This window comes from Salmo salar, chromosome 12 (genome assembly GCF_965601325.2).
Source record: "Salmo salar chromosome 12, fSalSal1, whole genome shotgun sequence".
Lineage (NCBI taxonomy): Eukaryota > Metazoa > Chordata > Actinopteri > Salmoniformes > Salmonidae > Salmo > Salmo salar.
Window position 1 is genome coordinate 94,914,109 of NC_138302.1, and position 27,177 is coordinate 94,941,285.

Here is a 27,177-nt window from a genome sequence, read left to right on the forward strand (position 1 = left end):
ATTCTATATCTATAAAAATGAGAAAAACAAAATAGACTGGGTATGTCTCACACTGTCACAGTTCTAAAGGCCTAAGCCTAAAACGTACAGCAATTTCTCCACATGACTATTCCAGCCTATTCTGTCACAATGAGACGCCTGTGAGAAGAACGTGTGTGTATGATCTTCATTTGAGCCAGTTTGCTACAGCAGAAAAATAATTCATAATGCCTAGATTTAATCTAGAATTATTCAATCCCATACTTACTTGCTTTTTCTTTCAGTTAAACACATTGCAGTAAAGGAAAATTTACCAAAAAACTGGTAACTCTCCCTCCCTGTAACATGTAATGTTATGTAGGCTGTACCTAGTGGAGGCTGTGGCTAGTGGAGGCTGTACCTAGTGGAGGCTGTACCTAGTGGAGGCTGTACCTAGTGGAGGCTGTATCTAGTGGAGGCTGTACCTAGTGGAGGCTGTACCTAGTGGAGGCTGTACCTAGTGGAGACTGTAACTAGTGGAGGCTGTACCTAGTGGAGGCTGTACCTAGTGGAGGCTGTGGCTAGTGGAGGCTGTGGCTAGTGGAGGCTGTGGCTAGTGGAGGCTGTGGCTAGTGGAGGCTGTACCTAGTGGAGGCTGTACCTAGTGGAGGCTGTGGCTAGTGGAGGCTGTATCTAGTGGAGGCTGTACCTAGTGGAGGCTGTACCTAGTGGAGTCTGTATCTAGTGGAGGCTGTACCTAGTGGAGGCTGTGGCTAGTGGAGTCTGTACCTAGTGGAGGCTGTGGCTAGTGGAGGCTGTGGCTAGTGGAGACTGTACCTAGTGGAGGCTGTATCTAGTGGAGGCTGTACCTAGTGGAGGCTGTACCTAGTGGAGGCTGTGGCTAGTGGAGGCTGTGGCTAGTGGAGGCTGTACCTAGTGGAGGCTGTGGCTAGTGGAGGCTGTACCTAGTGGAGGCTGTACCTAGTGGAGGCTGTACCTAGAGGAGGCTGTACCTAGTGGAGGCTGTAACTAGTGGAGGCTGTGGCTAGTGGAGGCTGTAACTAGTGGAGGCTGTGGCTAGTGGAGGCTGTACCTAGTGGAGGCTGTGGCTAGTGGAGGCTATACCTAGAGGAGGCTGTACCTAGTGGAGGCTGTACCTAGTGGAGGCTGTGGCTAGTGGAGGCTGTACCTTGTGGAGGCTGTGGCTGGTGGAGGCTGTACCTAGAGGAGGCTGTAACTAGTGGAGGCTGTGGCTAGTGGAGGCTGTACCTAGTGGAGGCTGTGGCTAGTGGAGGCTGTACCTAGAGGAGGCTGTACCTAGTGGAGGCTGTACCTAGTGGAGGCTGTACCTAGTGGAGGCTGTGGCTAGTGGAGGCTGTATCTAGTGGAGGCTGTACCTAGTGGAGGCTGTATCTAGTAGAGGCTGTACCTAGTGGAGGCTGTGGCTAGTGGAGGCTGTACCTAGAGGTGGCTGTACCTAGTGGAGGCTGTGGCTAGTGGAGGCTGTGGCTAGTGGAGGCTGTACCTAGTGGAGGCTGTACCTAGTGGAGGCTGTATCTAGTGGAGGCTGTGGCTAGTGGAGACTGTACCTAGTGGAGCCTGTACCTAGTGGAGGCTGTACCTAGTGGAGGCTGTGGCTAGTGGAGGCTGTACCTAGTGGAGGCTGTATCTAGTGGAGGCTGTGGCTAGTGGAGGCTGTACCTAGTGGAGGCTGTATCTAGTGGAGGCTGTACCTAGTGGAGGCTGTGGCTAGTGGAGGCTGTACCTAGTGGAGGCTGTGGCTAGTGGAGGCTGTGGCTAGTGGAGGCTGTGGCTAGTGGAGGCTGTGGCTAGTGGAGTCTGTACCTAGTGTAGGCTGTGGCTAGTGGAGGCTGTGGCTAGTGGAGGCTGTGGCTAGTGGAGTCTGTACCTAGTGGAGGCTGTGGCTAGTGGAGGCTGTACCTAGTGGAGGCTGTGGCTAGTGGAGGCTGTGGCTAGTGGAGGCTGTATCTAGAGGAGGCTGTACCTAGTGGAGGCTGTACCTAGTGGAGGCTGTGGCTAGTGGAGGCTGTACCTAGTGGAGGCTGTGGCTAGTGGAGGCTGTGGCTAGTGAAGATTGTACCTAGTGGAGGCTGTACCTAGTGGAGGCTGTGGCTAGTGGAGATTGTACCTAGTGGAGGCTGTACCTAGTGGAGGCTGTGGCTAGTGGAGGCTGTGGCTAGTGGAGGCTGTATCTAGAGGAGGCTGTGGCTAGTGGAGGCTGTGGCTAGTGGAGGCTGTGACTAGTGGAGGAAATGTTCTGCTCTGCATTTTTTTACGTTCAAACGGCTCTCCTGGGAAGTCGTGACTTGCGACATACGCCGCCTAGTTTCCTGAATTGGGTCACATTTGATTTGTAGAACAAAGACTTCCCTAGCACAGCTTCAAAGACTGTCAGAGATGTAGAGAGATTTAGGGTGTTCCTCGTCCTGCTGCCTGCTGCCTGCTGCCTGCCTCCCTGCTGCCTGCCTGCTGCCTGCCTCCCTGCTGCCTGCCTCCCTGCTGTCTGCCTGCCTGCTGCCTGATGGCTGCCTCCCTGCTGCCTGCTGTCTGCCTGCCTGCTGCCTGATGGCTGCCTGCCTGCTGCCTGCCCCTCTGCTGCCTGATGGCTGCCTGCCTCCCTGCTGCCTCCCTGCTGCCTGCCTCCCTGCTGCCTGCCTGCTGCCTGCCTCCCTGCTGCCTGCCTGCTGCCTGCCTCCCTGCTGCCTGCCTGCTGCCTGCCTCCCTGCTGCCTGATGGCTGCCTGCCTGCCTGCCTGCTGCCTGCCTCCCTGCTGCCTGCCTGCTGCCTGCCTCCCTGCTGCCTGCCTGCTGCCTGCCTCCCTGCTGCCTGCCTCCCTGCTGCCTGCCTGCTGCCTGCCTCCCTGCTGCCTGCCTCCCTGCTGCCTGCCTGCTGCCTGCCTCCCTGCTGCCTGCCTGCTGCCTGCCTCCCTGCTGCCTGCCTCCCTGCTGTCTGCCTGCCTGCTGCCTGATGGCTGCCTGCCTGCCTGCCTGCTGCCTGCCTCCCTGCTGCCTGCTGCCTGCCTGCCTGCTGCCTGCCTGCTGCCTGCCTCCCTGCTGCCTGCCTCCCTGCTGTCTGCCTGCCTGCTGCCTCCCTGCTGCCTGCCTGCCTGCCTGATGGCTGCCTGCCTCCCTGCTGCCTGCCTCCCTGCTGCCTGCCTGCCTGCCTGCCTGCCTGCTGCCTGCCTCCCTGCTGCCTGCCCCTCTGCTGCCTGCCTGCCTGCCTGCCTGCCTGCTGCCTGCCCCTCTGCTGCCTGCCTGCCTGCCTGCCTGCCTGCCTGCTGCCTTCCTGCTGCCTACCGAACTTAATTCTCTGTGATGAAGAAAGCTTCTGACATTTGGTCATAAGCAGCACCAAGGGTCCTCAGCCTCAGATAGCTGGGGGACTTATTAGGCTCGCTCAGTGCCTGTGAGAAAATTTGACTGCTAACCTGAGAATGGAAATATAACATGTTTTTTTTAGTACATTGGTTGAAAATCTATGTTATGACTTACTTTCTAAAATTAATCCAAAATACTTTGGACAGCTTTGCACACTCTTGGCATTCTCTCCACCAGCTTCATGAGGTAGTCACCTGGAATGCATTTCAATTAACAGGTGTGCCTTGTTAAAAGTTCATTTGTGGAATTTCTATCCTTCTTAATGTGTTTGAGCCAATCATTTGTGTTGTGACATATTATGGCAAGAACAGCTCAAATAAGCAAAGAGAAACGACAATCCATCATTACTTTAAGACATGAAGGTCAGTCAATACGGAAGATTTTCAAGAACTTTGAAAGTTTCTTCAAGTGCAGTCGCAAAAACCATCAAGCGCTATGATGAAACTGGCTCTCATGAGGACCACCACAGGAAAGGAAGACCCAGAGTTACCTCTGCTGCAGAGGATAAGTTCATTAGAGTTTCCAGCCTCAGAAATTGCACCCCAAATAAATGCTTCACAGAGTTCAAGTAACAGACACATCTCAACATCAACTGTTCAGAGGAGACTACGTGAATCAGGCCTGCATGGTCGAATTGCTACAAAGGAACCACTACTAAAGGACATCAATAATAAGAAGACACTTGCTTGGGCCAAGAAACATGCGCAATGGACATTAGACTGGTAGAAATCTGTCCTTTGGTCTGATGAGTCCACATTTTAGATTTTTGGTTCCAACCGCCGTGTCTTTATGAGATGCAGAGTAGGTGAATTGATGATCTCCGCGTGTGTGGTTCCCACCGTGAAGCATGGAGGAGGAGGTGTGATGGTGCTTTGCTGGTGACACTGTCAGTGATTTATTTAGAATTCAAGGCACACTCAACCAGCATGGCTACCACAGCATTATGCAGTGATAAGCCATCCAATCTGGTTTGCGCTTATCATTTGTTTTTCAACAGGACAATTGCCAAAACACACCTCCAGGCTATGTGAGGGCTATTTGACCAAGGAGAGTGATGGAGTGCTGCATCAGATGACCTGGCCTCCAAAATCACCCAACCTCAACCCAAATGAGATGGTTTGGGATGAGTTGGACCGCAAAGTGACGGAAAGCAGCCAACAAGTGCTCAGCATATGTGGGAACTCCTTCCAGGCTATTGGAAAAGCATTCCACGTGAAGCTGGTTGAGAGAATGACAAGCCGGTGCAAAGCTGTCATGCAGGGTGGAGCCGGCAGGCTGGTGGAGCCGGCAGGGTGGAGCCGGCAGGGTGGAGCCGACAGGGTGGAGCCGGCAGGGTGGTGGAGCCGGCAGGGTGGTGCCAGCAGGGTGGTGGAGCCGACAGGGTGGAGCCAGCAGGGTGGAGCCGGCAGGGTGGAGCCAGCAGAGTGGTGGAGCCGACAGGGTGGAGCCAGCAGGGTGGTGGAGCCGACAGGGTGGAGCCGACAGGGTGGAGCCGGCAGGGTGGAGACGGCAGGGTGGAGCCGGCAGGGTGGAGCCAACAGGGTGGAGCCGGCAGGGTGGAGCCGGCAGGGTGGAGCCAACAGGGTGGAGCCGGCAGGGTGGAGCCAACATGGTGGAGTCGGCAGGGTGGAGCCAACAGGGTGGAGCCGGCAGGGTGGAGCCAGCAGGGTGTAGCCAACAGGGTGTAGCCAACAGGGTGGAGACGGCAGGGTGGAGCCAACATGGTAGAGCCGGCAGGGTGGAGTCAACAGGGTGGTGCCGGTAGGGTGGAGCCAACATGGTAGAGCCGGCAGGGAGGAGCCAACAGACTGGAGCTGGCAGGGTGGAGCCAGCAGGGTGGAGCCGGTAGGCTGGAGCCAACAGGGTGTAGCCAACAGGGTGTAGCCAACAGGGTGGAGACGGCAGGGTGGAGCCAACAGGGTGGAGCCAACAGGGTGGAGCCAACAGGGTGGAGCCAACAGGGTGGAGACGGCAGGGTGGAGCCAACAGGGTGGAGCCAACAGGGTGGAGACGGCAGGGTGGAGCCAACAGGGTGGAGCCAACAGGGTGTAGCCAACAGGGTGTAGCCAACAGGGTGGAGACGGCAGGGTGGAGCCAACAGGGTGGAGCCAACAGGGTGGAGCCAACAGGGTGGAGCCAACAGGGTGGAGACGGCAGGGTGGAGCCAACAGGGTGGAGCCAACAGGGTGGAGACGGCAGGGTGGAGCCAACAGGGTGGAGCCAAACGGGTGGTTGCATACATATGTAACACACACTGACTCTCTCTCTCTCTTTTACACACACACACACACGCACACACACACACACACACACACACACACACACACACACACACACACACACACACACACACACACACACACACACACACACACACACACACACACACACATATACACACACACACACATATACACACACACACACACACCTACACACACATATACACCTACAGTTGAATTCGGAGGTTTACGTACACCTTAGCCAAATACATTTAAACTCAGTTTTTCACAATTCTTGACATTTAATCAGAGTAAAAATTCCCTGTCCTAACGTCAGTTAGGATCACCACTTTATTTTAAGAATGTGAAATGTCAGAATAATAGTAGAGAGAATGATTTATTTCAGCTTTTATTTCTTTCACCAGATTCCCAGTGGGTCAGAAGTTTACATACACTCAATTAGTATTTGGTAGCATTGCCCTTCAAATTGTTTAACTTGGGTCAAACGTTTCGGGTAGCCTTCCACAAGTTTCCCACAATAAGTTGGGTGAATTTTTGTCCCATTCCTCCTGACAGAGCTGGTGTAACTGAGCCAGGTTTGTAGGCCTCCTTGCTTGCACACGCTTTTTCAGTTCTGCCCACAAATGTTCTATGGGATTGAGGTCATAGCTTTGTGATGGCCACTCCAATACCTTGACTTTGTTGTCCTTTAGCCATTTTGCCACATTTTGTCCATTTGGAAGACTCATTTGCGACCAAGCTTTAACTTCCTGACTGATGTCTTGAGATGTTGCTTCAATATATCCACATAATTTCCGCCCTCATGATGCCATCTATTTTGTGAAGTGCACCAGTCCCTCCTGCAGCAAAGCACCCCCACAACATGATGATGCAACCCCCGTGCTTCACAGTTTGGATGGTGTTCTTCAGCTTGCAAGCCTCCCCCTTTTTCCTCCAAACATAACGATGGTCATTATGGCCAAACAGTTCTATTTTTGTTTCATCAGACCAGAGGACATTTCTCCAAAAAGTACGATCTTTGTCCCCATGTGCAGTTGCAAACTGTAGTCTGGCTTTTTTATGGCGGTTTTGGAGCAGTGGCTTCTTCGTTGCTGAGCGGCCTTTCAGGTTATGTCGATATATGACTCGTTTTACTGTGGATAGAGATACTTTTGTACCTGTTTCCTCCAGCATCTTCACAAGGTCCTTTGTGTTGTTTTGGGATTGATTTGACTTTTCGCACCAAAGTACATTCATCTCTAGGAGACAGAACACGTCTAGTTCCTGAGCGGTATGACGGCTGCGTGGTCCCATGGTGTTTATACTTGCATACTATTGTTTGTACAGATGAACGTGGTACCTTCAAGCGTTTGGAAATGTCTCTCAAGGATGAACCAGACTTGTGGAGGTGTACAATTTTTTTTCTGAGGTCGTGGCTGATTTCATTTGATTTTCCCATGATGTTAAGCAAAGAGGCACTGAGTTTGAAGGTAGGCCTTGAAATACATCCACAGGTACACCTCAATTTGACTCAAATGATGTCAATTAGCCTATCAGAAGCTTCTAAAGCCATGACATAATTTTCTGGATTTTTCCAAGCTGTATAAAGGCACAGTCAACTTAGTGTATGTTAACTTCTGACCCACTTGAATTGTGATACAGTGAATTATAAGTGAAATAATCTGTCTGTACACAATTGTTGGACAAAATTACTTGTGTCATGCACAAAGTAGATGTCCTAACCGACTTGCCAAAACTATAGTTTGTTAACAAGACATTTGTGGAGTGGTTGAAGAACGAGTTTTTATGACTCCAACCTAAGTGTATGTAAACTTCCGACTTCACCTGTATATATAACACACACACACTTTCACATGTCAAGTCAGGTGTCACGTCAGGTAGGGTCATAAAGGTGTTTGTGTCAGAACAAAAGCAGCAGAGACTGTTTTCTGAGGCTGTTCTAGAGAGTGTTTTGCACCAGCTATCTTTTTCCAGGATGACAAAGGACCATACAGTAACCACACAATGTACTGTCCCTCAGCACCTCAATAACCATACAATGTACTGTCCCTCAGCACCTCAATAACCATACAATGTACTGTCCCTCAGCACCTCAACAACTATACAATATACTGTCCCTCAGCACCTCAATAACCGTACAATGTACTGTCCCTCAGCACCTCAACAACTATACAATGTACTGTCCCTCAGCACCTCAATAACCATACAATGTACTGTCCCTCAGCAGCTCAATAACCATACAATGTAATGCCCCTCAGCACCTAAATAGTTCAGACCCTCAGGACCTAGCCTGTCACCCAGTTCAGACCCTCAGGACCCAGCCTGTCACCCAGTTCAGACCCTCAGGACCCAGCCTGTCACCCAGTTCAGACCCTCAGGACCCAGCCTGTCCCCCAGTTCAGACCCTCAGGACCCAGCCTGTCCACCCAGTTCAGACCCTCAGGACCCAGCCTGTCACCCAGTTCAGACCCTCAGGACCCAGCCTGTCACCCAGTTCAGACCCTCAGGACCCAGCCTGTCACCCAGTTCAGACCCTCAGGACCCAGCCTGTCACCCAGTTCAGACCTTCAGGACCCAGCCTGTCACTCAGTCAGACGTTTAGAACCTTTGTCACTGTTACTCCATTGTACTGTTCCTCAATGGGCTCATACAGACCATCTATTTCTGACCGGCCATGATGGAACTGGATTTAATAGAGAAGTAGAGAAGGAGGATAAAGAGACAAGGGAGAGAAAGAGAGGAAGAGGGAGAGAGGGAGAAAGGAGAGGGAGAGCGATAAAGAGAAAGAGAGAGAAAGAGAGAGAGGGACAGAGAGAGGGAGAGAAAGAAAGGAGAGGGAGATAGATATAAGATTATAAGAAGGATGAAAGAGAAAGAGAAAGACAGAGGAAGGAAGGAAGGAAGGAAGGAAGGAAGGAAGGAAGGAAGGAAGGAAGGAAGGAAGGAAGGAAGGAGGAAGGAAGGAAGGAAGGAAGGAAGGAAGGAAGGAAGGGAAGGAAGGAAGGAAGGAAGGAATGCTTGGGGTTTCAGTGGCCTTTGAATGTTTTCTCTGAACTCGTGGAACTGTAGGTGATGCAACCATCCGATAGTGGGAGAGGAACATTTAAATGACTGTGGGAGAGGAGGAGGGTGGGAGAGGAGAAGTATGAGGAGGGTGGGAGAGGAGGAGTTTGAGGAGGGTGTGTTTGGGAGAGAACTATCTGTGAATCTGTGCGATATCTCTCTACAAAAGATCCATAATGACATAGTGTACTCTGTTCTCTCAACCTAGATGCTCTTAGAGCAGTGGCCAAGAGAAAATACACTCTAAATAAAAGATCAAAGAGGTAATGGATGGAGTCCCACATTCCTCTTCAATCAGACCTCAACCCTCAGCCTTAATGCTCTTATTCTAAATCTGTAAACATTGAACAATTGATTAAGATCCTGAAGACGCCATCAATGTGAACCGCAACAAGATTTTTTATTATTGACCAGTCGGGTGAACACACTTTAGTAAAGATGAGAGAGAGAGAGAGAGAGAGAGAGAGAGAGAGAGAGACACCCAAGGTGAGGCAAGGTTAGGTAAATACCTCTATGGAATTTGCACTAAATGAATAAATAAATCCATTCCCTGACTTGTTCTTCTTATTGAGTGGCCTGATAGCGTAGCAGTGAAGAGATCCCAGTGGACCTCTGACCTCCAGCACCATTCCAGCCTCTTACTGGAACTTTAGCTCCACCATCTCATCTGGTTGCTGAAACTAGCTCTTAAATGATTCAAGGCTATTACTCAGACAGTCTAATCCTTAGGGTTCAGAGGGAGGGAAGAGAGTGGGAGGCAGGTAGAGGAAGGAAGGGAGGAAGGGAGGGGGGATGGGAGAAAAAGCTAGAGAGAGGAGGAAGAGGATGGCGATTGCTGGGGTATAAGTTGAGAGAAAAACAAAGAATGTTGGGGAAAAGGGCAAGATGCATGTACACACCACCCTGCCGGCACCACCCTGTCGGCTCCACCATGCCGGCTCCACCATGCCGGCTCCACCCTGCCGGCTCCACCCTGCCGGCACCACCCTGTCGGCTCCACCCTGCCGGCACCACCCTGTCGGCTCCACCCTGCCGGCTCCACCCTGTCGGCTCCACCCTGCCGGCTCCACCCTGCCGGCACCACCCTGTCGGCTCCACCCTGCCGGCTCCACCCTGCCGGCTCCACCCTGCCGGCTCCACCCTGTCGGCTCCACCCTGCCGGCACCACCCTGCCGGCTCCACCCTGTCGGCTCCACCCTGTCGGCTCCACCCTGCCGGCTCCACCCTGTTGGCTCCACCCTGCCGGCTCCACCCTGTCGGCTCCACCCTGCCGGCTCCACCCTGTTGGCTCCACCCTGTTGGCTCCACCCTGCCGGCTCCACCCTGCCGGCTCCACCTTGTTGGCTCCACCCTGTCGGCTCCACCCTGTCGGCTCCACCCTGTCGGCTCCACCCTGCCGGCTCCACCTTGTTGGCTCCACCCTGCCGGCTCCACCTTGTTGGCTCCACCCTGCCGGCTCCACCCTGTCGGCTCCACCCTGCCGGCTCCACCCTGTTGGCTCCACCCTGCCGGCTCCACCCTGTCGGCTCCACCCTGCCGGCTCCACCCTGTCGGCTCCACCCTGCCGGCTCCATCTGTGCTCATCCGTCCCATTAATAAGCCCCCTTCTCTCATGACACACAGAGAGCTGTCCACTGACGAGTGAGCCAATTAGCAGACGTCCACTCCAGTGTCATTAAACCCCCTGGTCAAACAGAGAGTAAACAACACCACACACCCTTTTCCCCAACATTCTTTGTTTTTCTCTCAACTTATACCACAGCAATCGCCATCCTCTTCCTCCTCTCTCTAGCTTTTTCTCCCATCCCCCCTCCCTTCCTTCCTCTACCTGCCTCACTCTCTCTCGCTCTCTCTCTCTCTCCACACACACACACACACACACACACACACACACACACACACACACACACACACACACACACACACACACACACACACACATACACAGACACACACAGAGAGAGAGAGAGAGAGAGAGGGAAAGGAGAGGGAGAGAGAGAGAGAAAGAGATTAACAGAGACAGAGAGAGAGAGAGACATAGAAACAGAGAGACAGAGAGAGACAGAGAGACAGAGAGAGAGAGATTGAGGTGGAGAGATGGAGGAGGAGAGAAAGAGAGAGGTGGAGAGATGGAGGGAGAGAGAGAGAGGTGGAAAGATGGCGGAAGAGAGAAAGAGAGAGATGGAGAGATAGAGAGAGAGAGAGGTGGAGAGATGGAGGAAGAGAGAGAGAGATGGAGGAAGAGAGAAAGAGAGAGGTGGAGAGATGGAGGAGGAGAGAGAGAGAGATGGAGGAAGAGAGGAGGATAAGAAGATGAGGGAGATGTATATTCAGCACCATGGACAGCATCTGTCAACCCTGTGCTCTGGATGGTTTCAGAACCATGGACAGCGTCTGTCAACCCTGTGCTCTGGATGGTTTCAGAACCATGGACAGCATCTGTCAACCCTGTGCTCTGGATGGTTTCAGAACCATGGACAGCATCTGTCAACCCTGTGCTCTGGATGGTTTCAGAACCATGGACAGTGACAGAGAGTTCCATGCCGTTTCTGTTACATGCAATCAGAACAATGTGTCTCATTGTGATCTGGAAAACCAGGTGTGTTCCCTCGCTAGCCAACCGGTGACATTTCATGATCAAGTGAGCGTCAACACATCCTGACACTCTGGTCCTGGAGGACTGGAACTCGGCATCTCTGTTGTACAGATGCTTCACCCGTCCCTGGCTAAACTTAACCATGTGTTGTCCTCTCTCTTCTGTCTCTGTTTTCTACAGCGGTATAGCTGGGAAGAAATGTGGCACCATCATTCTGTCTGTAGAGGAGCTGGGTAACTGCAGAGTAAGTAGAGCAACTATTAACTTCTGGTATTACCATCACTATACTGTAGACCAGGGGTGTCAAACTCATTTCATGGAGGGCCTGGAGTCTGCTGGTTTTAGGTTTAAGACCTAGGCAACCAGGTGAGGGTAGTTCCTTACTAATTAGTGACCTTAATTAATCCATCAAGTACAAGGGAGGAGCAAAAACCTTCAGACACTAGGCCCTCCAGGGAATGAGTTTGACACGTGCTGCATCTGTGTTTGTATTTATTATGATCACCATTAGCATTACTCTTCATAACAGATTTCACAACACACTGTGTACCCTCAGGCCCCTACTCCACTACCACATATCTACAACACACTAAGTGTGTACCCTCAGGCCCCTACTCCACTACCACATATCTACAACACACTAAGTGTGTGCCCTCAGGCCCCTACTCCACTACCACATATCTACAACACACTATGTTTGTCCCCTCAGGCCCCTACTCCACTACCACATATCTACAACACACTAAGTGTGGGCCCTCAGGCCCCTACTCCACTACCACATATCTACAACACACTATGTTTGTCCCCTCAGGCCCCTACTCCACTACCACATATCTACAACACACTAAGTGTGTCCCCTCAGGCCCCTACTCCACTACCACATATCTACAACACACTATGTTTGTCCCCTCAGGCCCCAACTCCACTACCACATATCTACAACACACTAAGTGTGTCCCCTCAGGCCCCTACTCCACTACCACATATCTACAACACACTAAGTGTGGGCCCTCAGGCCCTTATTCCACTACCACATATCTACAACACACTATGTGTGTCCCCTCAGGCCCCTACTCCACTACCACATATCTACAACACACTAAGTGTGGGCCCTCAGGCCCCTACTCCACTACCACATATCTACAACACACTATGTGTGTCCCCTCAGGCCCCTACTCCACTACCACATATCTACAACACACTAAGTGTGTGCCCTCAGGCCCCTACTCCACTACCACATATCCACAACACACTAAGTGTGTGCCCTCAGGCCCCTACTCCACTACCACATATCTACAACACACTATGTGTGTGCCCTCAGGCCCCTACTCCACTACCACATATCTACAACACACTGTGTACCCTCAGGCCCCTACTCCACTACCACATATCCACAACACAAACTCCATGTGTACGTGTGTGTGTAGTACGTATGTTATCGTGTGTGTGTATAGTGCGTATGTTATCGTGTGTGTGTATAGTGCGTATGTTATCGTGTGTGTGTAGTACGTATGTTATCGTGTGTGTGTGTATAGTACGTATGTTATCGTATGTTTGTATGCATGTGTCTGTGCCTATGTTTGTGTTGCTTCACAGTCCCCGTTGTTCCATAAGGTGTTTTTTTATCCATTTTTGAAATGTAATTTTAGTACTTGCATGAATTACTTGATGTGGAATAGAGTTCCATGTCGTCATGGCTCTATGTAGTACTATGCACCTCCCATAGTCTGTTCTGGACTTGGGGACTGTGAAGAGACCTCTGGTGGCATGTCTTGTGGGGTATGCATGGGTGTCCGAGCTGTGTGCCAGTAGTTTAGACAGACAGCTCGGTGCATTCAACATGTCAGTACATCTCACAAATATACAGTACCAGTCAAAAGTTTGGACAGACCTAGTCATTCAAGGGTTTTTCTTAATTTTTTTCTATTTTCTACATTGTAGAATAATAGTGAAGACATCAAAACTATGAAATAACGCTTTTCCATCACTCTGCGTTCCAACTCATCCCAAACCATCTCAATTGGGTTTAGGTCAGGAGATTTTGGAGGCCAGGTCATCTGATGCAGCAATCCATCACTCTCCTACTTGGTCAAAAAGCCCTTACACACCCTGAAGGTGTGTTGGGTCATTGTCCTGTTGAAAAACAAATGATAGTCCCACTAAGCGCAAACCAGATTGGATGGCGTATCGCTACAGAATACTGTGGTAGCCGTGCTGGTTAAGTGTGCCTTGAATTCTAAATAAATCACTGACCGTGTCACCAGCAAAGCACCCCCACACCATCACACCTCCTCCTCTATGCTTCACGGTGGGAACCACACATGCAGAGATCATCCGTTCACCTACTCTGTGTGTCACAAAGACACGGCGGTTGGAACCAAAACTCTCAAATTTGGACTCATCAGACCAAAGGACAGATTTCCACCAGTCTAATGTCCATTGCTCATGTTTCTTGGCCCAAGCAAGTCTCTTCTTCTTATTGGTGTCCTTTAGTAGTGGTTTCTTTGCAGCAATCGGCAATGGTGGCTTGATTCACGCAGTCTCCTCTGAACAGTTAATGTTGAGATGTGTCTGTTACTTGAACTCTGTGAAGCATTTATTTGGGGTGCAATTTCTGAGGCTGGAAACTCTAATGAACTTATCCTCTGCAGCAGAGGTAACTCTGGGTCTTCCTTTCCTGTGGTGGCCCTTATGAGGGCCAGTTTCATCATAGCGCTTGATGGTTTTTGTGACTGCACTTGAAGAAACTTTCAAAGTTCTTGAAATGTTCCTTATTGACTGATCTTCATGTCTTAAATAATGATGGACTGTCGTTTCTCTTTGCTTATTTTAGCTATTCTTGCCATAATATGGACTTGGTCTTTTACCAAATATAGCTATCTTCTGTATACCCCCCTTACTTTGTCACAATACAACTGGCTTGGCTCAAACACATTAAGAAGGAAAGAAATTCCACAAATTAACTTTGAACAAGGCACACCTGTTAATTGAAATGCATACCAGGTGACTGCCAAGAGTGTCCAAAGCTGTCATCAAGGCAAAGGGTGAAGAATCTCTTTGAAGAATCTCAAATACAAAATTACATTTGGATTATTTAACACTTTTGGTTACTACATGATTCTATACGTGACTCACCACCTGGATTCGGTCTTATGTAGCAAAATTCTGAAAAAATGTGAAATGGTGTTTCTTACATTGGATAAAAGTAGAGGCCCAGAGTTTCAAAATCGTATATCATACCCTGCATTTGAGGAACAATGGGAAAGTAATTCTGCATTGAAAGTTTATCAACTTGTAAACTCACTTTTGTGAAAATCGCTTTTGAATGTTTTGGTATCTAGTGAAGAGCTCTTCTTTGTCTCCATCCACTCAGCATCGTTCACACCCTCTTAAGCTTTATTCCTACCCATCTCGTTTCGCTCTCGGAGCACACACTTGACGCTCTGGCCGATGATTTGTTTACCTCTGGATTTGTTTACCAATGTAGCTCGCTAACGCTAGAATGTATTACCTGTGTACATCATCATGCATGATGGACGTGTCTCCCTGTTAGAAATGCCATACCACGTTTGCCCTTAGTTTGAAGATGTAATCCGGAGACAGGTGTTTTCTCCATCTCCTTAACTGTCACACTCTAATTCCACTGATTTCAAGACTCTGTCCTCCAGGAAGTGGAGAGCAAAACCTATGCAGCTCCACTACACAATTCCTTTTTTTAAAGTCGCTTTCGACAGGATTACCAACACAGACTGACGAGCTCAAATAGACAGAAGCCTTCTATATGGCTGACCAATCCGAACTCCTCTCTCGTGATGTCCAGCCCACTCATTATCTCAGGCAATCATCTTTTTCTGTGGGTTAACCAACAAGGCTCGTAATTTAACTATTTTATTTGTATTTACAGTTGGCATACATGTTTCCATTCTGATAAAAACATTTTTTTTTATGTTCAAACCGCTCTCCTGTGAAGTCATGACATGTGACATAAGCTGTTTCCTGAATCGGGCTACATATGTGTTATTTCATAGTTTTGATGTCTTCACTATTATTCTACAATATAGAAAATAGTCAAATAAAGAAAAACCCTTGAATGAGTAGGTGTTCTAAAAGTCGTACTGTAGAATGTAGACTGTCGACTGTAGACTGTAATGCACTTAAAAGGCACTTTAATCTTGTGTCTTGCGCATTCCCTCTGAATGGCACACATGCACAATCCATGTCCGGCTTTCAACTGGATTCACCTGGTCAGTCTATGTCTTGGAAAGAGCAGGTGTTCTTAATGTTTTGTATACTCAATGTACATCACCATTACTGTTACTGCACACATCATCATATAGTAAGTGCAGTACTGCTTACACGTACTACTGCCTACACCCTCCAATACTAATCTGGACCTGGAAGCCAGTTCCACTTCTTTTTTTCATTGTTCACCTCTAACCAGGGACTGACTTAGACCTGAGACACTAGGTGTGTGCAATAGAACAGAACACCAGCAGTAGTCCAGACCTCTTAGGGTGAGAGTTGAATAGCCCTGGCCTAAACTATACATATAATTACTTATATCATATTTACAACTGGACTATAACTACTTATCATTGTTTATAAGAGGTCCTTATAGCCCGTGATGTTGACTCTGTATTCAGTGCTAGTCTTTAACCGTCTGACTGTATCTGCTGTCTGAATGAGGCTGCTAGCGACACACTGAAAAAAGGTTGTCCATCTGAAGTGCTTTTTCTGATTGGTATGCTAAAAAAAATCATTCCGGCTTGTTCAACATATTCTATTCAATTTGTCTGAAATCAAATAACAAATTAGAATCTTGAAGTTTTTGACCATCTCCATGGTGACCCTGTTGATGAGGATGGGGGCGTGCCCAACCTGGTTCCTTCTGAAGTCCACAATTAGCTCCTTTGTTTTTCTGACGTTGAGGGGGAGGTTGTTTACTTGGCACCACGCCGTCAGAGTGCCAACCTCCTCCCTGTAGGCCGGTCTCATCGTTGGTGGTAATCAGGCCTACTACTGTCGTGTCGTCAGCGAACATGATGATAGAGTTGGAGCTGTGTGAGGCCATACAGGAGGGGACTGAGGACACACCCTAGTGGGGCCCCTGTGTTGAGAATCAGTGTGGAGGAGGTCATGTAATGTTGACTACCTTCACCACCTGTGGTTTATCAGAAGCTTTAAGTGAAGCAACAGAGGATGTTATGTAGCTTCCCTGTTAAGCTATCAGAATTGAATGGGTCTTATTTATCAGTTGAATTTTATTATATCAAGCACTTTAACATAACACTTATCTTTGGAGCACTTAATCCCATCATCCATTGGTGGGGATTTCCAATTATGTACTTATTTAATTATTTATTTAATTGATCCAGTTTGCATGTTTAATTATGATTTGTTTATATAAAATTTGTTTTAAAGTTAAAACTTTTTACCACTTTATCAATAATTGTCTTCCTCCTGTTGTTGGACTGTCATGGGTGACGCCTCGGAGCTCTTGGCCTTTCATGGTCTCCTACACTCTCCAGACCGGTCGGATGTACAATATAGAAACAGTGCAGGAAGTTGCAATAGGCCCGTGCAACCCAAGGTTTGATACCAGTATAAACAGAAACCCTATTAAACCTTACCATAACCCTAACCTTAACCCTAACCTTAACACAAAAACCTACCCTAAACCTAACCTTAGTTCCTAACCCTAAAACTAACCCTAGCTTCTAACCCTAACATTAATTCTAACCTTAATCCTAAAGCCCTTAGAAAGAGCATTTGACCTTGTGGGGACTAACAAAATGTCCACAGTTGGTCAAATGTTTGTTTGTTTAGTATTCTTGGGGGGACTTCTGGTCCCCCCAAGTTAAATACACACACACACACACACACACACACACACACACACACACACACACACACACACACACACACACACACACACACACACACACACACACACACACACACACACACACACACACACACACACACACACACACACACACACACACACACACACACACACGGCTCCACTGAGCTATGACATGGCAGATTAGGTCCTAGTGTTGAAGTGCAGATACCGTTAAACTTTTATATCAAATATCTGTCGTCTGTATGGCTCTGAGCACTAGACTAGATCTGACACTGGTGTAAGAGACATAGATAGAGAGAAAATTGAGAAAGCGGGACAAAGAGAACGGTGAGGAGACAGACAGACAGACAGACAGAGTACGACTCAGAGAGAGTTCCTCCAGAGGGAGGAATCAATAGTGGATTACATCATGTGAAGCTCTGTGCCCACTGGCAGTAATAAAATCTGCAACAGCTGATCCTAATGTGCGACTGAATGGGCTTTAATTAAAAATCCCTTTGAGTGACCTTGTATCAAACTGCCTGGGGAACAATACTGAATCAAACTGCCTGGGGAACAACACTGAATCAAACTGTCTGGGGAACAATACTGAATCAAACTGCCTGGGGAACAATACTGAATCAAACTGCCTGGGGAACAACACTGAATCAAACTGTCTGGGGAACAATACTGAATCAAACTGCCTGGGGAACAATACTGAATCAAACTGCCTGGGGAACAACACTGAATCAAACTGTCTGGGGAACAATACTGAATCAAACTGCCTGGGGAACAACACTGAATCAAACTGCCTGGGGAACAATACTGAATCAAACTGCCTGGGGAACAACACTGAATCAAACTGCCTGGGGAACAACACTGAATCAAACTGCCTGGGGAACAATACTGAATCAAACTGCCTGGGGAACAACACTGAATCAAACTGCCTGGGGAACAACACTGAATCAAACTGCCTGGGGAACAATACTGAATCAAACTGCCTGGGGAACAATACTGAATCAAACTGCCTGGGGAACAACACTCAATCAAACTGCCTGGGGAACAATACTGAATCAAACTGCCTGGGGAACAATACTGAATCAAACTGCCTGGGGAACAACACTGAATCAAACTGTCTGGGGAACAATACTGAATCAAACTGCCTGGGGAACAATACTGAATCAAACTGCCTGGGGAACAACACTGAATCAAACTGTCTGGGGAACAATACTGAATCAAACTGCCTGGGGAACAACACTGAATCAAACTGCCTGGGGAACAATACTGAATCAAACTGCCTGGGGAACAACACTGAATCAAACTGCCTGGGGAACAACACTGAATCAAACTGCCTGGGGAACAATACTGAATCAAACTGCCTGGGGAACAACACTGAATCAAACTGCCTGGGGAACAACACTGAATCAAACTGCCTGGGGAACAATACTGAATCAAACTGCCTGGGGAACAATACTGAATCAAACTGCCTGGGGAACAACACTGAATCAAACTGCCTGGGGAACAATACTGAATCGAACTGCCTGGGGAACAACACTGTACCAACAAAAAAAATCAAATCAAATGTTATTGGTCACATAAACATATTTAGCAGATGTTATTGCAGGTGTAGTGAAATGCTTGCACCTGACTAGCAACATGGACAGAATCAAGACCATAGTGCGTGCTATATAGACCCATAGGCTATTAGAATGGGATGGCTCTGATGTATCACACACACACACACACCGGAGAGATCATAAGGCTTCAATAGAACTAACAGAGAGCTTTCTTGTCACGTTTTCCCTCCTATCCCTCTCTCCTAGTCTCTAGACTCCTCCTTCAACCTGTGTTCTATCTGATCCACTATCTAGACTCCTCCTTCAACCTGTGTTCTATCTGATCCACTATCTAGACTCCTCCTTCAACCTGTGTTCTAGCTGATCCACTATCTAGACTCCTCCTTCAACCTGTGTTCTATCTGATCCACTATCTAGACTCCTCCTTCAACCTGTGTTCTATCTGATCCACTATCTAGACTCCTCCTTCAACCTGTGTTCTGTCTGATCCACTATCTAGACTCCTCCTTCAACCTGTGTTCTATCTGATCCACTATCTAGACTCCTCCTTCAACCTGTGTTCTATCTGATCCACTATCTAGACTCCTCCTTCAACCTGTGTTCTATCTGATCCACTATCTAGACTCCTCCTTCAACCTGTGTTCTATCTGAACCACTATCTAGACTCCTCCTTCAACCTGTGTTCTATCAGAACCACTCTCTCTCCTTTATTCTCTCTCTTTATTTCCCTCTCCGCTGCTCCCTCTCTTCGTCTGGTCCATCTATCTGTCATGCCTAAAGCAGCAGGTATGGAAATATCTGCATCTTTCTTGTATCCCTCCTATGCTTCCTGTTGTTCCTCCTCCCCTCCTCCCTCCTCCCTCCTCTCCACCACATACCCTGTTCCCTTTCTCTACCAAGCCTTTCTTTGTTCCTTCCCTTCTCTCTCCTCCAAACCTCCACCACCCACCATTCTCCACCTCCACCACCCTTCATTCTCCACCACCACCACTACCACCCACCATTCTCAACCTCCACCACCCTTCATTCTCCACCTCCACCACCCACATTCTCCACCACCACCACTACCACCCACCATTCTCCACCTCCACCACCCACCATCCTCCACCACCTCCACCACCACCCACCATTCTCCACCTCCACCACCCACCATTCTCCACCACTACCACCACCCACCATTCTCTACCTCCACCATCACCACCCACCATTCTCCACTTCCACCACCACCATCACCACACACCATTCTCTACCTCCACCACCCACCATTCTCTACCTCCACCACCCACCATTCTCCACCACCTCCACCACCACCCACCATTCTCTACCTCCACCATCACCACCCACCATTTTCCACTTCCACCACCACCTTTACCACCCACCATTCTCTACCTCCACCACCATCACCCACCATTCTCCACCTGCACCACCACCTCCATCACCACCACCCACCATTCTCCACCAGCACCACCACCTCCATCCCCCACCATTCTCCACCTGCACCACCACCTCTATCACCACCACCCACCATTCCTCACCTGCACCACCACCTCCATCACCACCCACCATTCTCCACCTGCACCACCACCTCCATCACCACCACCCACCATTCTCCACCTGCACCACCTCCTCCATCACCACCCACCATTCTCCACCTGCACCACCACCTCCATCACCACCACCCACCATTCTCCACCTGCACCACCTCCTCCATCACCACCACCTCCTCCATCACCAGTGGCGGTCAGTGCCGTTTAAGATGAGGTAGGAAGATTATTTGTTTTCATGAGCATGGCCTTATTTATATTACAGCATTTTGGATGACTGTCATTCATATTCCATTCACCCAGGTCAATATAACATCGGTAGGTTTAGGTTACAACATGATACTCGGATTTTCCATATACTCATCATGAGGTTGCTACAACCTAGCCTATGAATGAAAGTTTACAACATAGGTGCACAGGTTGAGAGAACATTTTGAGTTATCATTGTGACAGACAGTGACACATTCAATACCGGCTTCCACACTCTTGCCTGCATCTAGATGATCTAGCTGATCGAGGGTGTTATCATTAGTCCAACAGTTGCAAACGAGAGCTTGGACAAATTCAGGTATGTTTATCCTCATTTCATTCCGTTTGCTTCCATTTAAGAAACATTTTTCAACAGAGTCGGCGGAATGAATACACCCTTGATCACATACAAACACAATTCACTTTCATAGCAGTCACATTAAAACAGCATGATCATTTTGCTCGTTAATTCCTTCTTGCATCTACGCGCTCTCCTCCTCTCACCTTTTCCTTTCGCTTGTGGACTTCATTGCACACATCGGCTGTCTGTGACCATATGAAAAAACTTTACAAGCCTAACCCTCATATCATAACCGCTAACCGCTACACACATCCTATATTGTTGTCACCATATTAGCTAATGTCAAGTCAACAACATATCTACTAGAACTAATATGTTAGTAAACCTGGTACAATCATGCAGTACAGTGTACAGTTAGCAAGCAGTTTAGCAGTTAAACAGGTGGGCCCCGGTGGCAGTAAATTAATACAACCAAAAGCTTACCTTGACTTGGAAGAGTTCCAGTGTTGGATAGCTATAGCCAGCTAGGTAGCATAGTATCCCTCTCTGTTTGAGCCGGGTGAGTACGCTAAACTAGCTAGCTGCATTCGCTAGCTAACTGTTCAACTATTGTCTTTCTCTCTCTTTGAGTCAACTACTCACCTCCATCACCACCACCCACCGTTATCCACCACCACCACCCACCATTGTCCACCACTACCTAAATCACCACCACCCAGCTAACTGTTCAACTTTTGTCTTTCTCTCTCTTTGAGTCAACTACTTACCTCCATCTTCACCACCCACCATTCTCCACCACCACCACCCCCCACCATTCTCCACCACCACCACCCACCATTCTCCACCACCACCCACCACCACCACCCACCATTCTCCACCACCACCCACCATTCTCCACCCCCACCCACCATTGTCCACCATTGTCCACCACCCACCATTCTCCACCTCCACCACCATCCACCATTGTCTACCACCACCCACCACCACCACCTCCACCCCTACCACCCACCATTCTCCACCACCACTACCCACCATTCTTCATCACCACCACCTCAACCGCCACCACCCACCATTGTCCACCACCACCACCATTCTCCACCCACCATTCTCCACCACCACCCACTACCACCTCCACCACCTCCACCACCACCCACCATTCTCCACCACCACCCACTACCACCTCCACAACCTCCACCACCACCCACCATTCTCCACCACCACCCACTACCACCTCTACCTCCACTTCCACCAACACCCACCATTCTCCACCACCTCCATCACCACCACTCACCATTCTCCATAACCCCCACCACTTCCACCATTCTCACCACATTAACCAACGGATGTTGATTGCAGACATGACGGGGGTGTGTGAGTGTCACAGAGTGTGTATATGTGTCACAGTTGTGTACGTGTCACAGTTCCCATATTTAGTGAGCGCTCCACATTTCATCATAATAAACGGTTTATGTCCTGTCCTGTTAACTGGGTAGAGAGGTTCTCTGGTGAACCCTTCCCTAGCACAATAATGAATTGCTCTCTATATGGGGATGCTAATTCACTAATGTTAGCTAACGCTAACACTATCCTGACGGCACTAGCATTAGCCTTACATTACAAGCTCTCAGCATTCCCACCATCTGTGGGATCAAAACTGTTTGTGTTCAACAATCCAAGATGGCCGTCTCTTTTGTCCTGAATGGCCTTTCAAGTTACCTCCTTATTACCACTGACCCTAAAGAAAAAAGGGTGTCAGGTAGCCTAGCGGTTAAGAGCATTGGTCCCGTAACTAAAAGGTATCTGGTTTGAATCCCTGAGCCGACTAGGTGAAAAGTCTGTTCAATGTGCCCCTGAGCAAGGAACTTAACCATAATTGCTCCTGTAAGTCACTCTGTATAAAAGAGTTTCTGCTAAATAACTAAAAGGGAGATGACAGAGGAGATACAGGGAGATGACAGAGGAGCTACAGGGAGATGACAGAGGAGCTACAGGGAGATGACAGAGGAGCTACAGGGAGATGACAGAGGAGCTACAGGGAGATGACAGAGGAGCTACAGGGAGATGACAGAGGAGCTACAGGGAGATGACAGAGGAGATATAGGGAGATGACAGAGGAGATATAGGGAGATGACAGAGGAGATACAGGGAGATGACAGAGGAGCTACAGGGAGATGACAGAGGAGAAAGAGGGAGATGACAGAGGACCTACAGGGAGATGACAGAGGAGATACAGGGAGATGACAGAGGAGATACAGGGAGATGACAGAGGAGCTACAGGGAGATGACAGAGGAGCTACAGGGAGATGACAGAGGAGCTACAGGGAGATGACAGAGGAGCTACAGGGAGATGACAGAGGAGATACAGGGAGATGACAGAGGAGCTACAGGGAGATGACAGAGGAGCTACAGGGAGATGACAGAGGAGCTACAGGGAGATGACAGAGGAGATACAGGGAGATGACAGAGGAGCTACAGGGAGATGACAGAGGAGCCACAGGGAGATGACAGAGGAGCTACAGGGAGATGACAGAGGAGATATAGGGAGATGACAGAGGAGATACAGGGAGATGACAGAGGAGCTACAGGGAGATGACAGAGGAGCCACAGGGAGATGACAGAGGAGCCACAGGGAGATGACAGAGGAGCTACAGGGAGATGACAGAGGAGCTACAGGGAGATGACAGAGGAGATACAGGGAGATGACAGAGGAGCTACAGGGAGATGACAGAGGAGATACAGGGAGATGACAGAGGAGCTACAGGGAGATGACAGAGGAGATACAGGGAGATGACAGAGGAGCTACAGGGAGATGACAGATGACAGAGGACCTACAGGGAGATGACAGAGGAGATACAGGGAGATGACAGAGGAGCTACAGGGAGATGACAGATGACAGAGGACCTACAGGGAGATGACAGAGGAGATACAGGGAGATGACAGAGGAGATACAGGGAGATGACAGAGGAGATACAGGGAGATGACAGAGGAGATACAGGGAGATGACAGAGGAGCTACAGGGAGATGACAGAGGAGCTACAGGGAGATGACAGATGACAGAGGAGCTACAGGGAGATGACAGAGGAGATATAGGGAGATGACAGAGGAGCTACAGGGAGATGACAGAGGAGATACAGGGAGATGACAGAGGAGCTACAGGGAGATGACAGAGGAGCTACAGGGAGATGACAGAGGAGCTACAGGGAGATGACAGAGGAGCTACAGGGAGATGACAGATGACAGAGGACCTACAGGGAGATGACAGAGGAGATACAGGGAGATGACAGAGGAGATACAGGGAGATGACAGAGGAGATACAGGGAGATGACAGAGGAGCTACAGGGAGATGACAGATGACAGAGGAGATACAGGGAGATGACAAAGGTGATATAGGGAGATGACAGAGGAGCTACAGGGAGATGACAGAGGAGATACAGGGAGATGACAGAGGAGCTACAGGGAGATGACAGAGGAGCTACAGGGAGATGACAGAGGAGCTACAGGGAGATGACAGAGGAGATAGTGCGAGATGACAGAGGAGCTACAGGGAGATGACAGAGGAGCTACAGGGAGATGACAGAGGAGATACAGGGAGATGACAGAGGAGCTACAGGGAGATGACAGAGGAGCTACAGGGAGATGACAGATGACAGAGGAGCTACAGGGAGATGACAGAGGAGATATAGGGAGATGACAGAGGAGCTACAGGGAGATGACAGAGGAGATACAGGGAGATGACAGAGGAGCTACAGGGAGATGACAGAGGAGCTACAGGGAGATGACAGAGGAGCCACAGGGAGATGACAGAGGAGATACAGGGAGATGACAGAGGAGCTACAGGGAGATGACAGAGGAGATACAGGGAGATGACAGAGGAGCTACAGGGAGATGACAGGGGAGATACAGGGAGATGACAGAGGAGCTACAGGGAGATGACAGAGGAGCTACAGGGAGATGACAGAGGAGATACAGGGAGATGACAGAGGAGCTACAGGGAGATGACAGAGGAGCCACAGGGAGATGACAGAGGAGCTACAGGGAGATGACAGAGGAGATATAGGGAGATGACAGAGGAGATACAGGGAGATGACAGAGGAGCTACAGGGAGATGACAGAGGAGCCACAGGGAGATGACAGAGGAGCCACAGGGAGATGACAGAGAAGATACAGGGAGATGACAGAGGAGATACAGGGAGATGACAGAGGAGCTACAGGGAGATGACAGAGGAGCTACAGGGAGATGACAGAGGAGCTACAGGGAGATGACAGAGGAGCTACAGGGAGATGACAGAGGAGATACAGGGAGATGACAGAGGAGCTACAGGGAGATGACAGAGGAGCTACAGGGAGATGACAGAGGAGATACAGGGAGATGACAGAGGAGATATAGGGAGAGGCTACTATGTTAATCCAAACCGTATAATTTATTTATAGACACTGTGAGACTTGGTTATTTTCTTAGATGTAATTAGCATGAATTTAATATATTTTAAGCACTGCATAGGGAAAAGTTCTGCACTATATAGGGAATAGGGCGCCATTTTGGACATAGTCACATTGTTGTCTTCTCTGTTGTCCTTGTCTGTCCATCCTTCCCTCCTCTGCCATCATTCTAACACCGGATAAAACTGGGAAATGTTTGACTAACTGAGCAATGAGCCGGACATCGATTCAAACTTTTAAACCAGACATTGATTTGAAATGTTCATCCAAAATAACCGTTAAGATAACAGACAGTTGATAAGTGGTAGTGTTTCGGTCCTGGATCAAAGGGAGACGTCAACTGAGGAGATATGTCTCCATTGTCACCCGTCTTCTATACTCTAGTGTCTCAATGTGTCTCTGTGTCTGAGGGATGTCAAAGGACAGACCTCTGGCTCTGTGTGAAGCACTGTGGGATGGCTGGAGGGGTGATGATGATGTTATGGGCTAGCAGCTTAACTTCTCTGTGTCACTACAGCGAGTATAGGAAGATCTTGGAGCCCTCGTGGAGATGAGTGTGTTTGTACACACTGAACACAGCCTGCAGTCTGAGTCTGACTGGGACGGATAATGAGACAGTGAGACACACACACACACACACACTTTCTCTCTCTCACCCAAACACAACCCATCAAACAGTAACCCAGTCAGATCTGCTACAACATTAAAAAGCCATTAGCAGGATCATTAGGAGGTACAGCTGGCACGGGTAGTGTCCAGTGTAGAGCCTCTGGCCCTCCGACAACAACAGAAGAGGTGTTTATCCTGTTCATGCACACTGCTCTGGTCTGTCTGATGGCACTTCAGCTCTGTAGCTGATTAAGTTATTCTGTCTGTTCTCCTCTGGTAAGATCAGCCAACTCCAAACTCTGTGTGTGTCTATCATCTATCATCTATAATCTATCATCTATCATCTATAATCTATCATCTATCTATCATCTATAATCTATCATCTATCTATCATCTATAATCTATCATCTATCTATCATCTATAATCTATCATCTATCTATCATCTATAATCTATCATCTATCTATCATCTATAATCTATCATCTATCTATCATCTATAATCTATCTATCATCTATAATCTATCTATTATCTATCATCTATCTATCATCTATCTATCATCTATCTATCATCTGTAATCTATCATCTATCTATCATCTATAATCTATCATCTATCATCTATCATCTATCTATCATCTATCTATCATCTATAATCTATCTATCATCTATAATCTATAATCTATCTATCATCTATCTATCATCTATCTATCATCTATAATCTATCTATCATCTATAATCTATCATCTATCTATCATCTATCTATCATCTATAATCTATCTATCATCTATAATCTATCATCTATCTATCATCTATCTATCATCTATAATCTATCATCTATCTATCATCTATAATCTATCATCTATCATCTATCTATCATCTATAATCTATCATCTATCATCTATCTATCATCTATAATCTATCTATCATCTATAATCTATCTATCATCTATAATCTATCTATCATCTATCTATTATCTACAATCTATCATCTATCTATCATCTATAATCTATCATCTATCTATCATCTATAATATATCATCTATATATAATCTATCATCTATCTGTCATCTATAATCTATCATCTATCTATAATATATCATCTATCATCTATAATCTATAATATATCATCTATCATCTATAATCTATAATCTATAATATATCATCTATCTATAATCTATCTATCATCTATAATCTATAATCTATAATCTATAATCTATCATCTATCAATCATCTATAATCTATAATCTATCATCTATCTATAATCTATCATCTATCATCTATCTATAATCTATCATCTATCTATCATCTATAATCTATAATCTGTCTATCATCTATAATCTATCATCTATCATCTATC

General features: G+C 48.1%; 1 protein-coding gene across 2 annotated transcripts in view; it reads left to right on the forward strand.

Annotated features, from left to right (window-relative positions):
- Window positions 1–27,177, forward strand: part of LOC106566113 (copine-5) — a 289,627-nt gene that overhangs the window by 139,890 nt on the left and 122,560 nt on the right. For both annotated transcript variants that reach the window (XM_082959486.1, XM_082959487.1), the window contains one exon: window positions 11,439–11,502. In XM_082959486.1, the coding sequence (XP_082815612.1) occupies window positions 11,439–11,502 (64 nt within the window). The remainder of the gene's footprint in view (window positions 1–11,438; window positions 11,503–27,177) is intronic.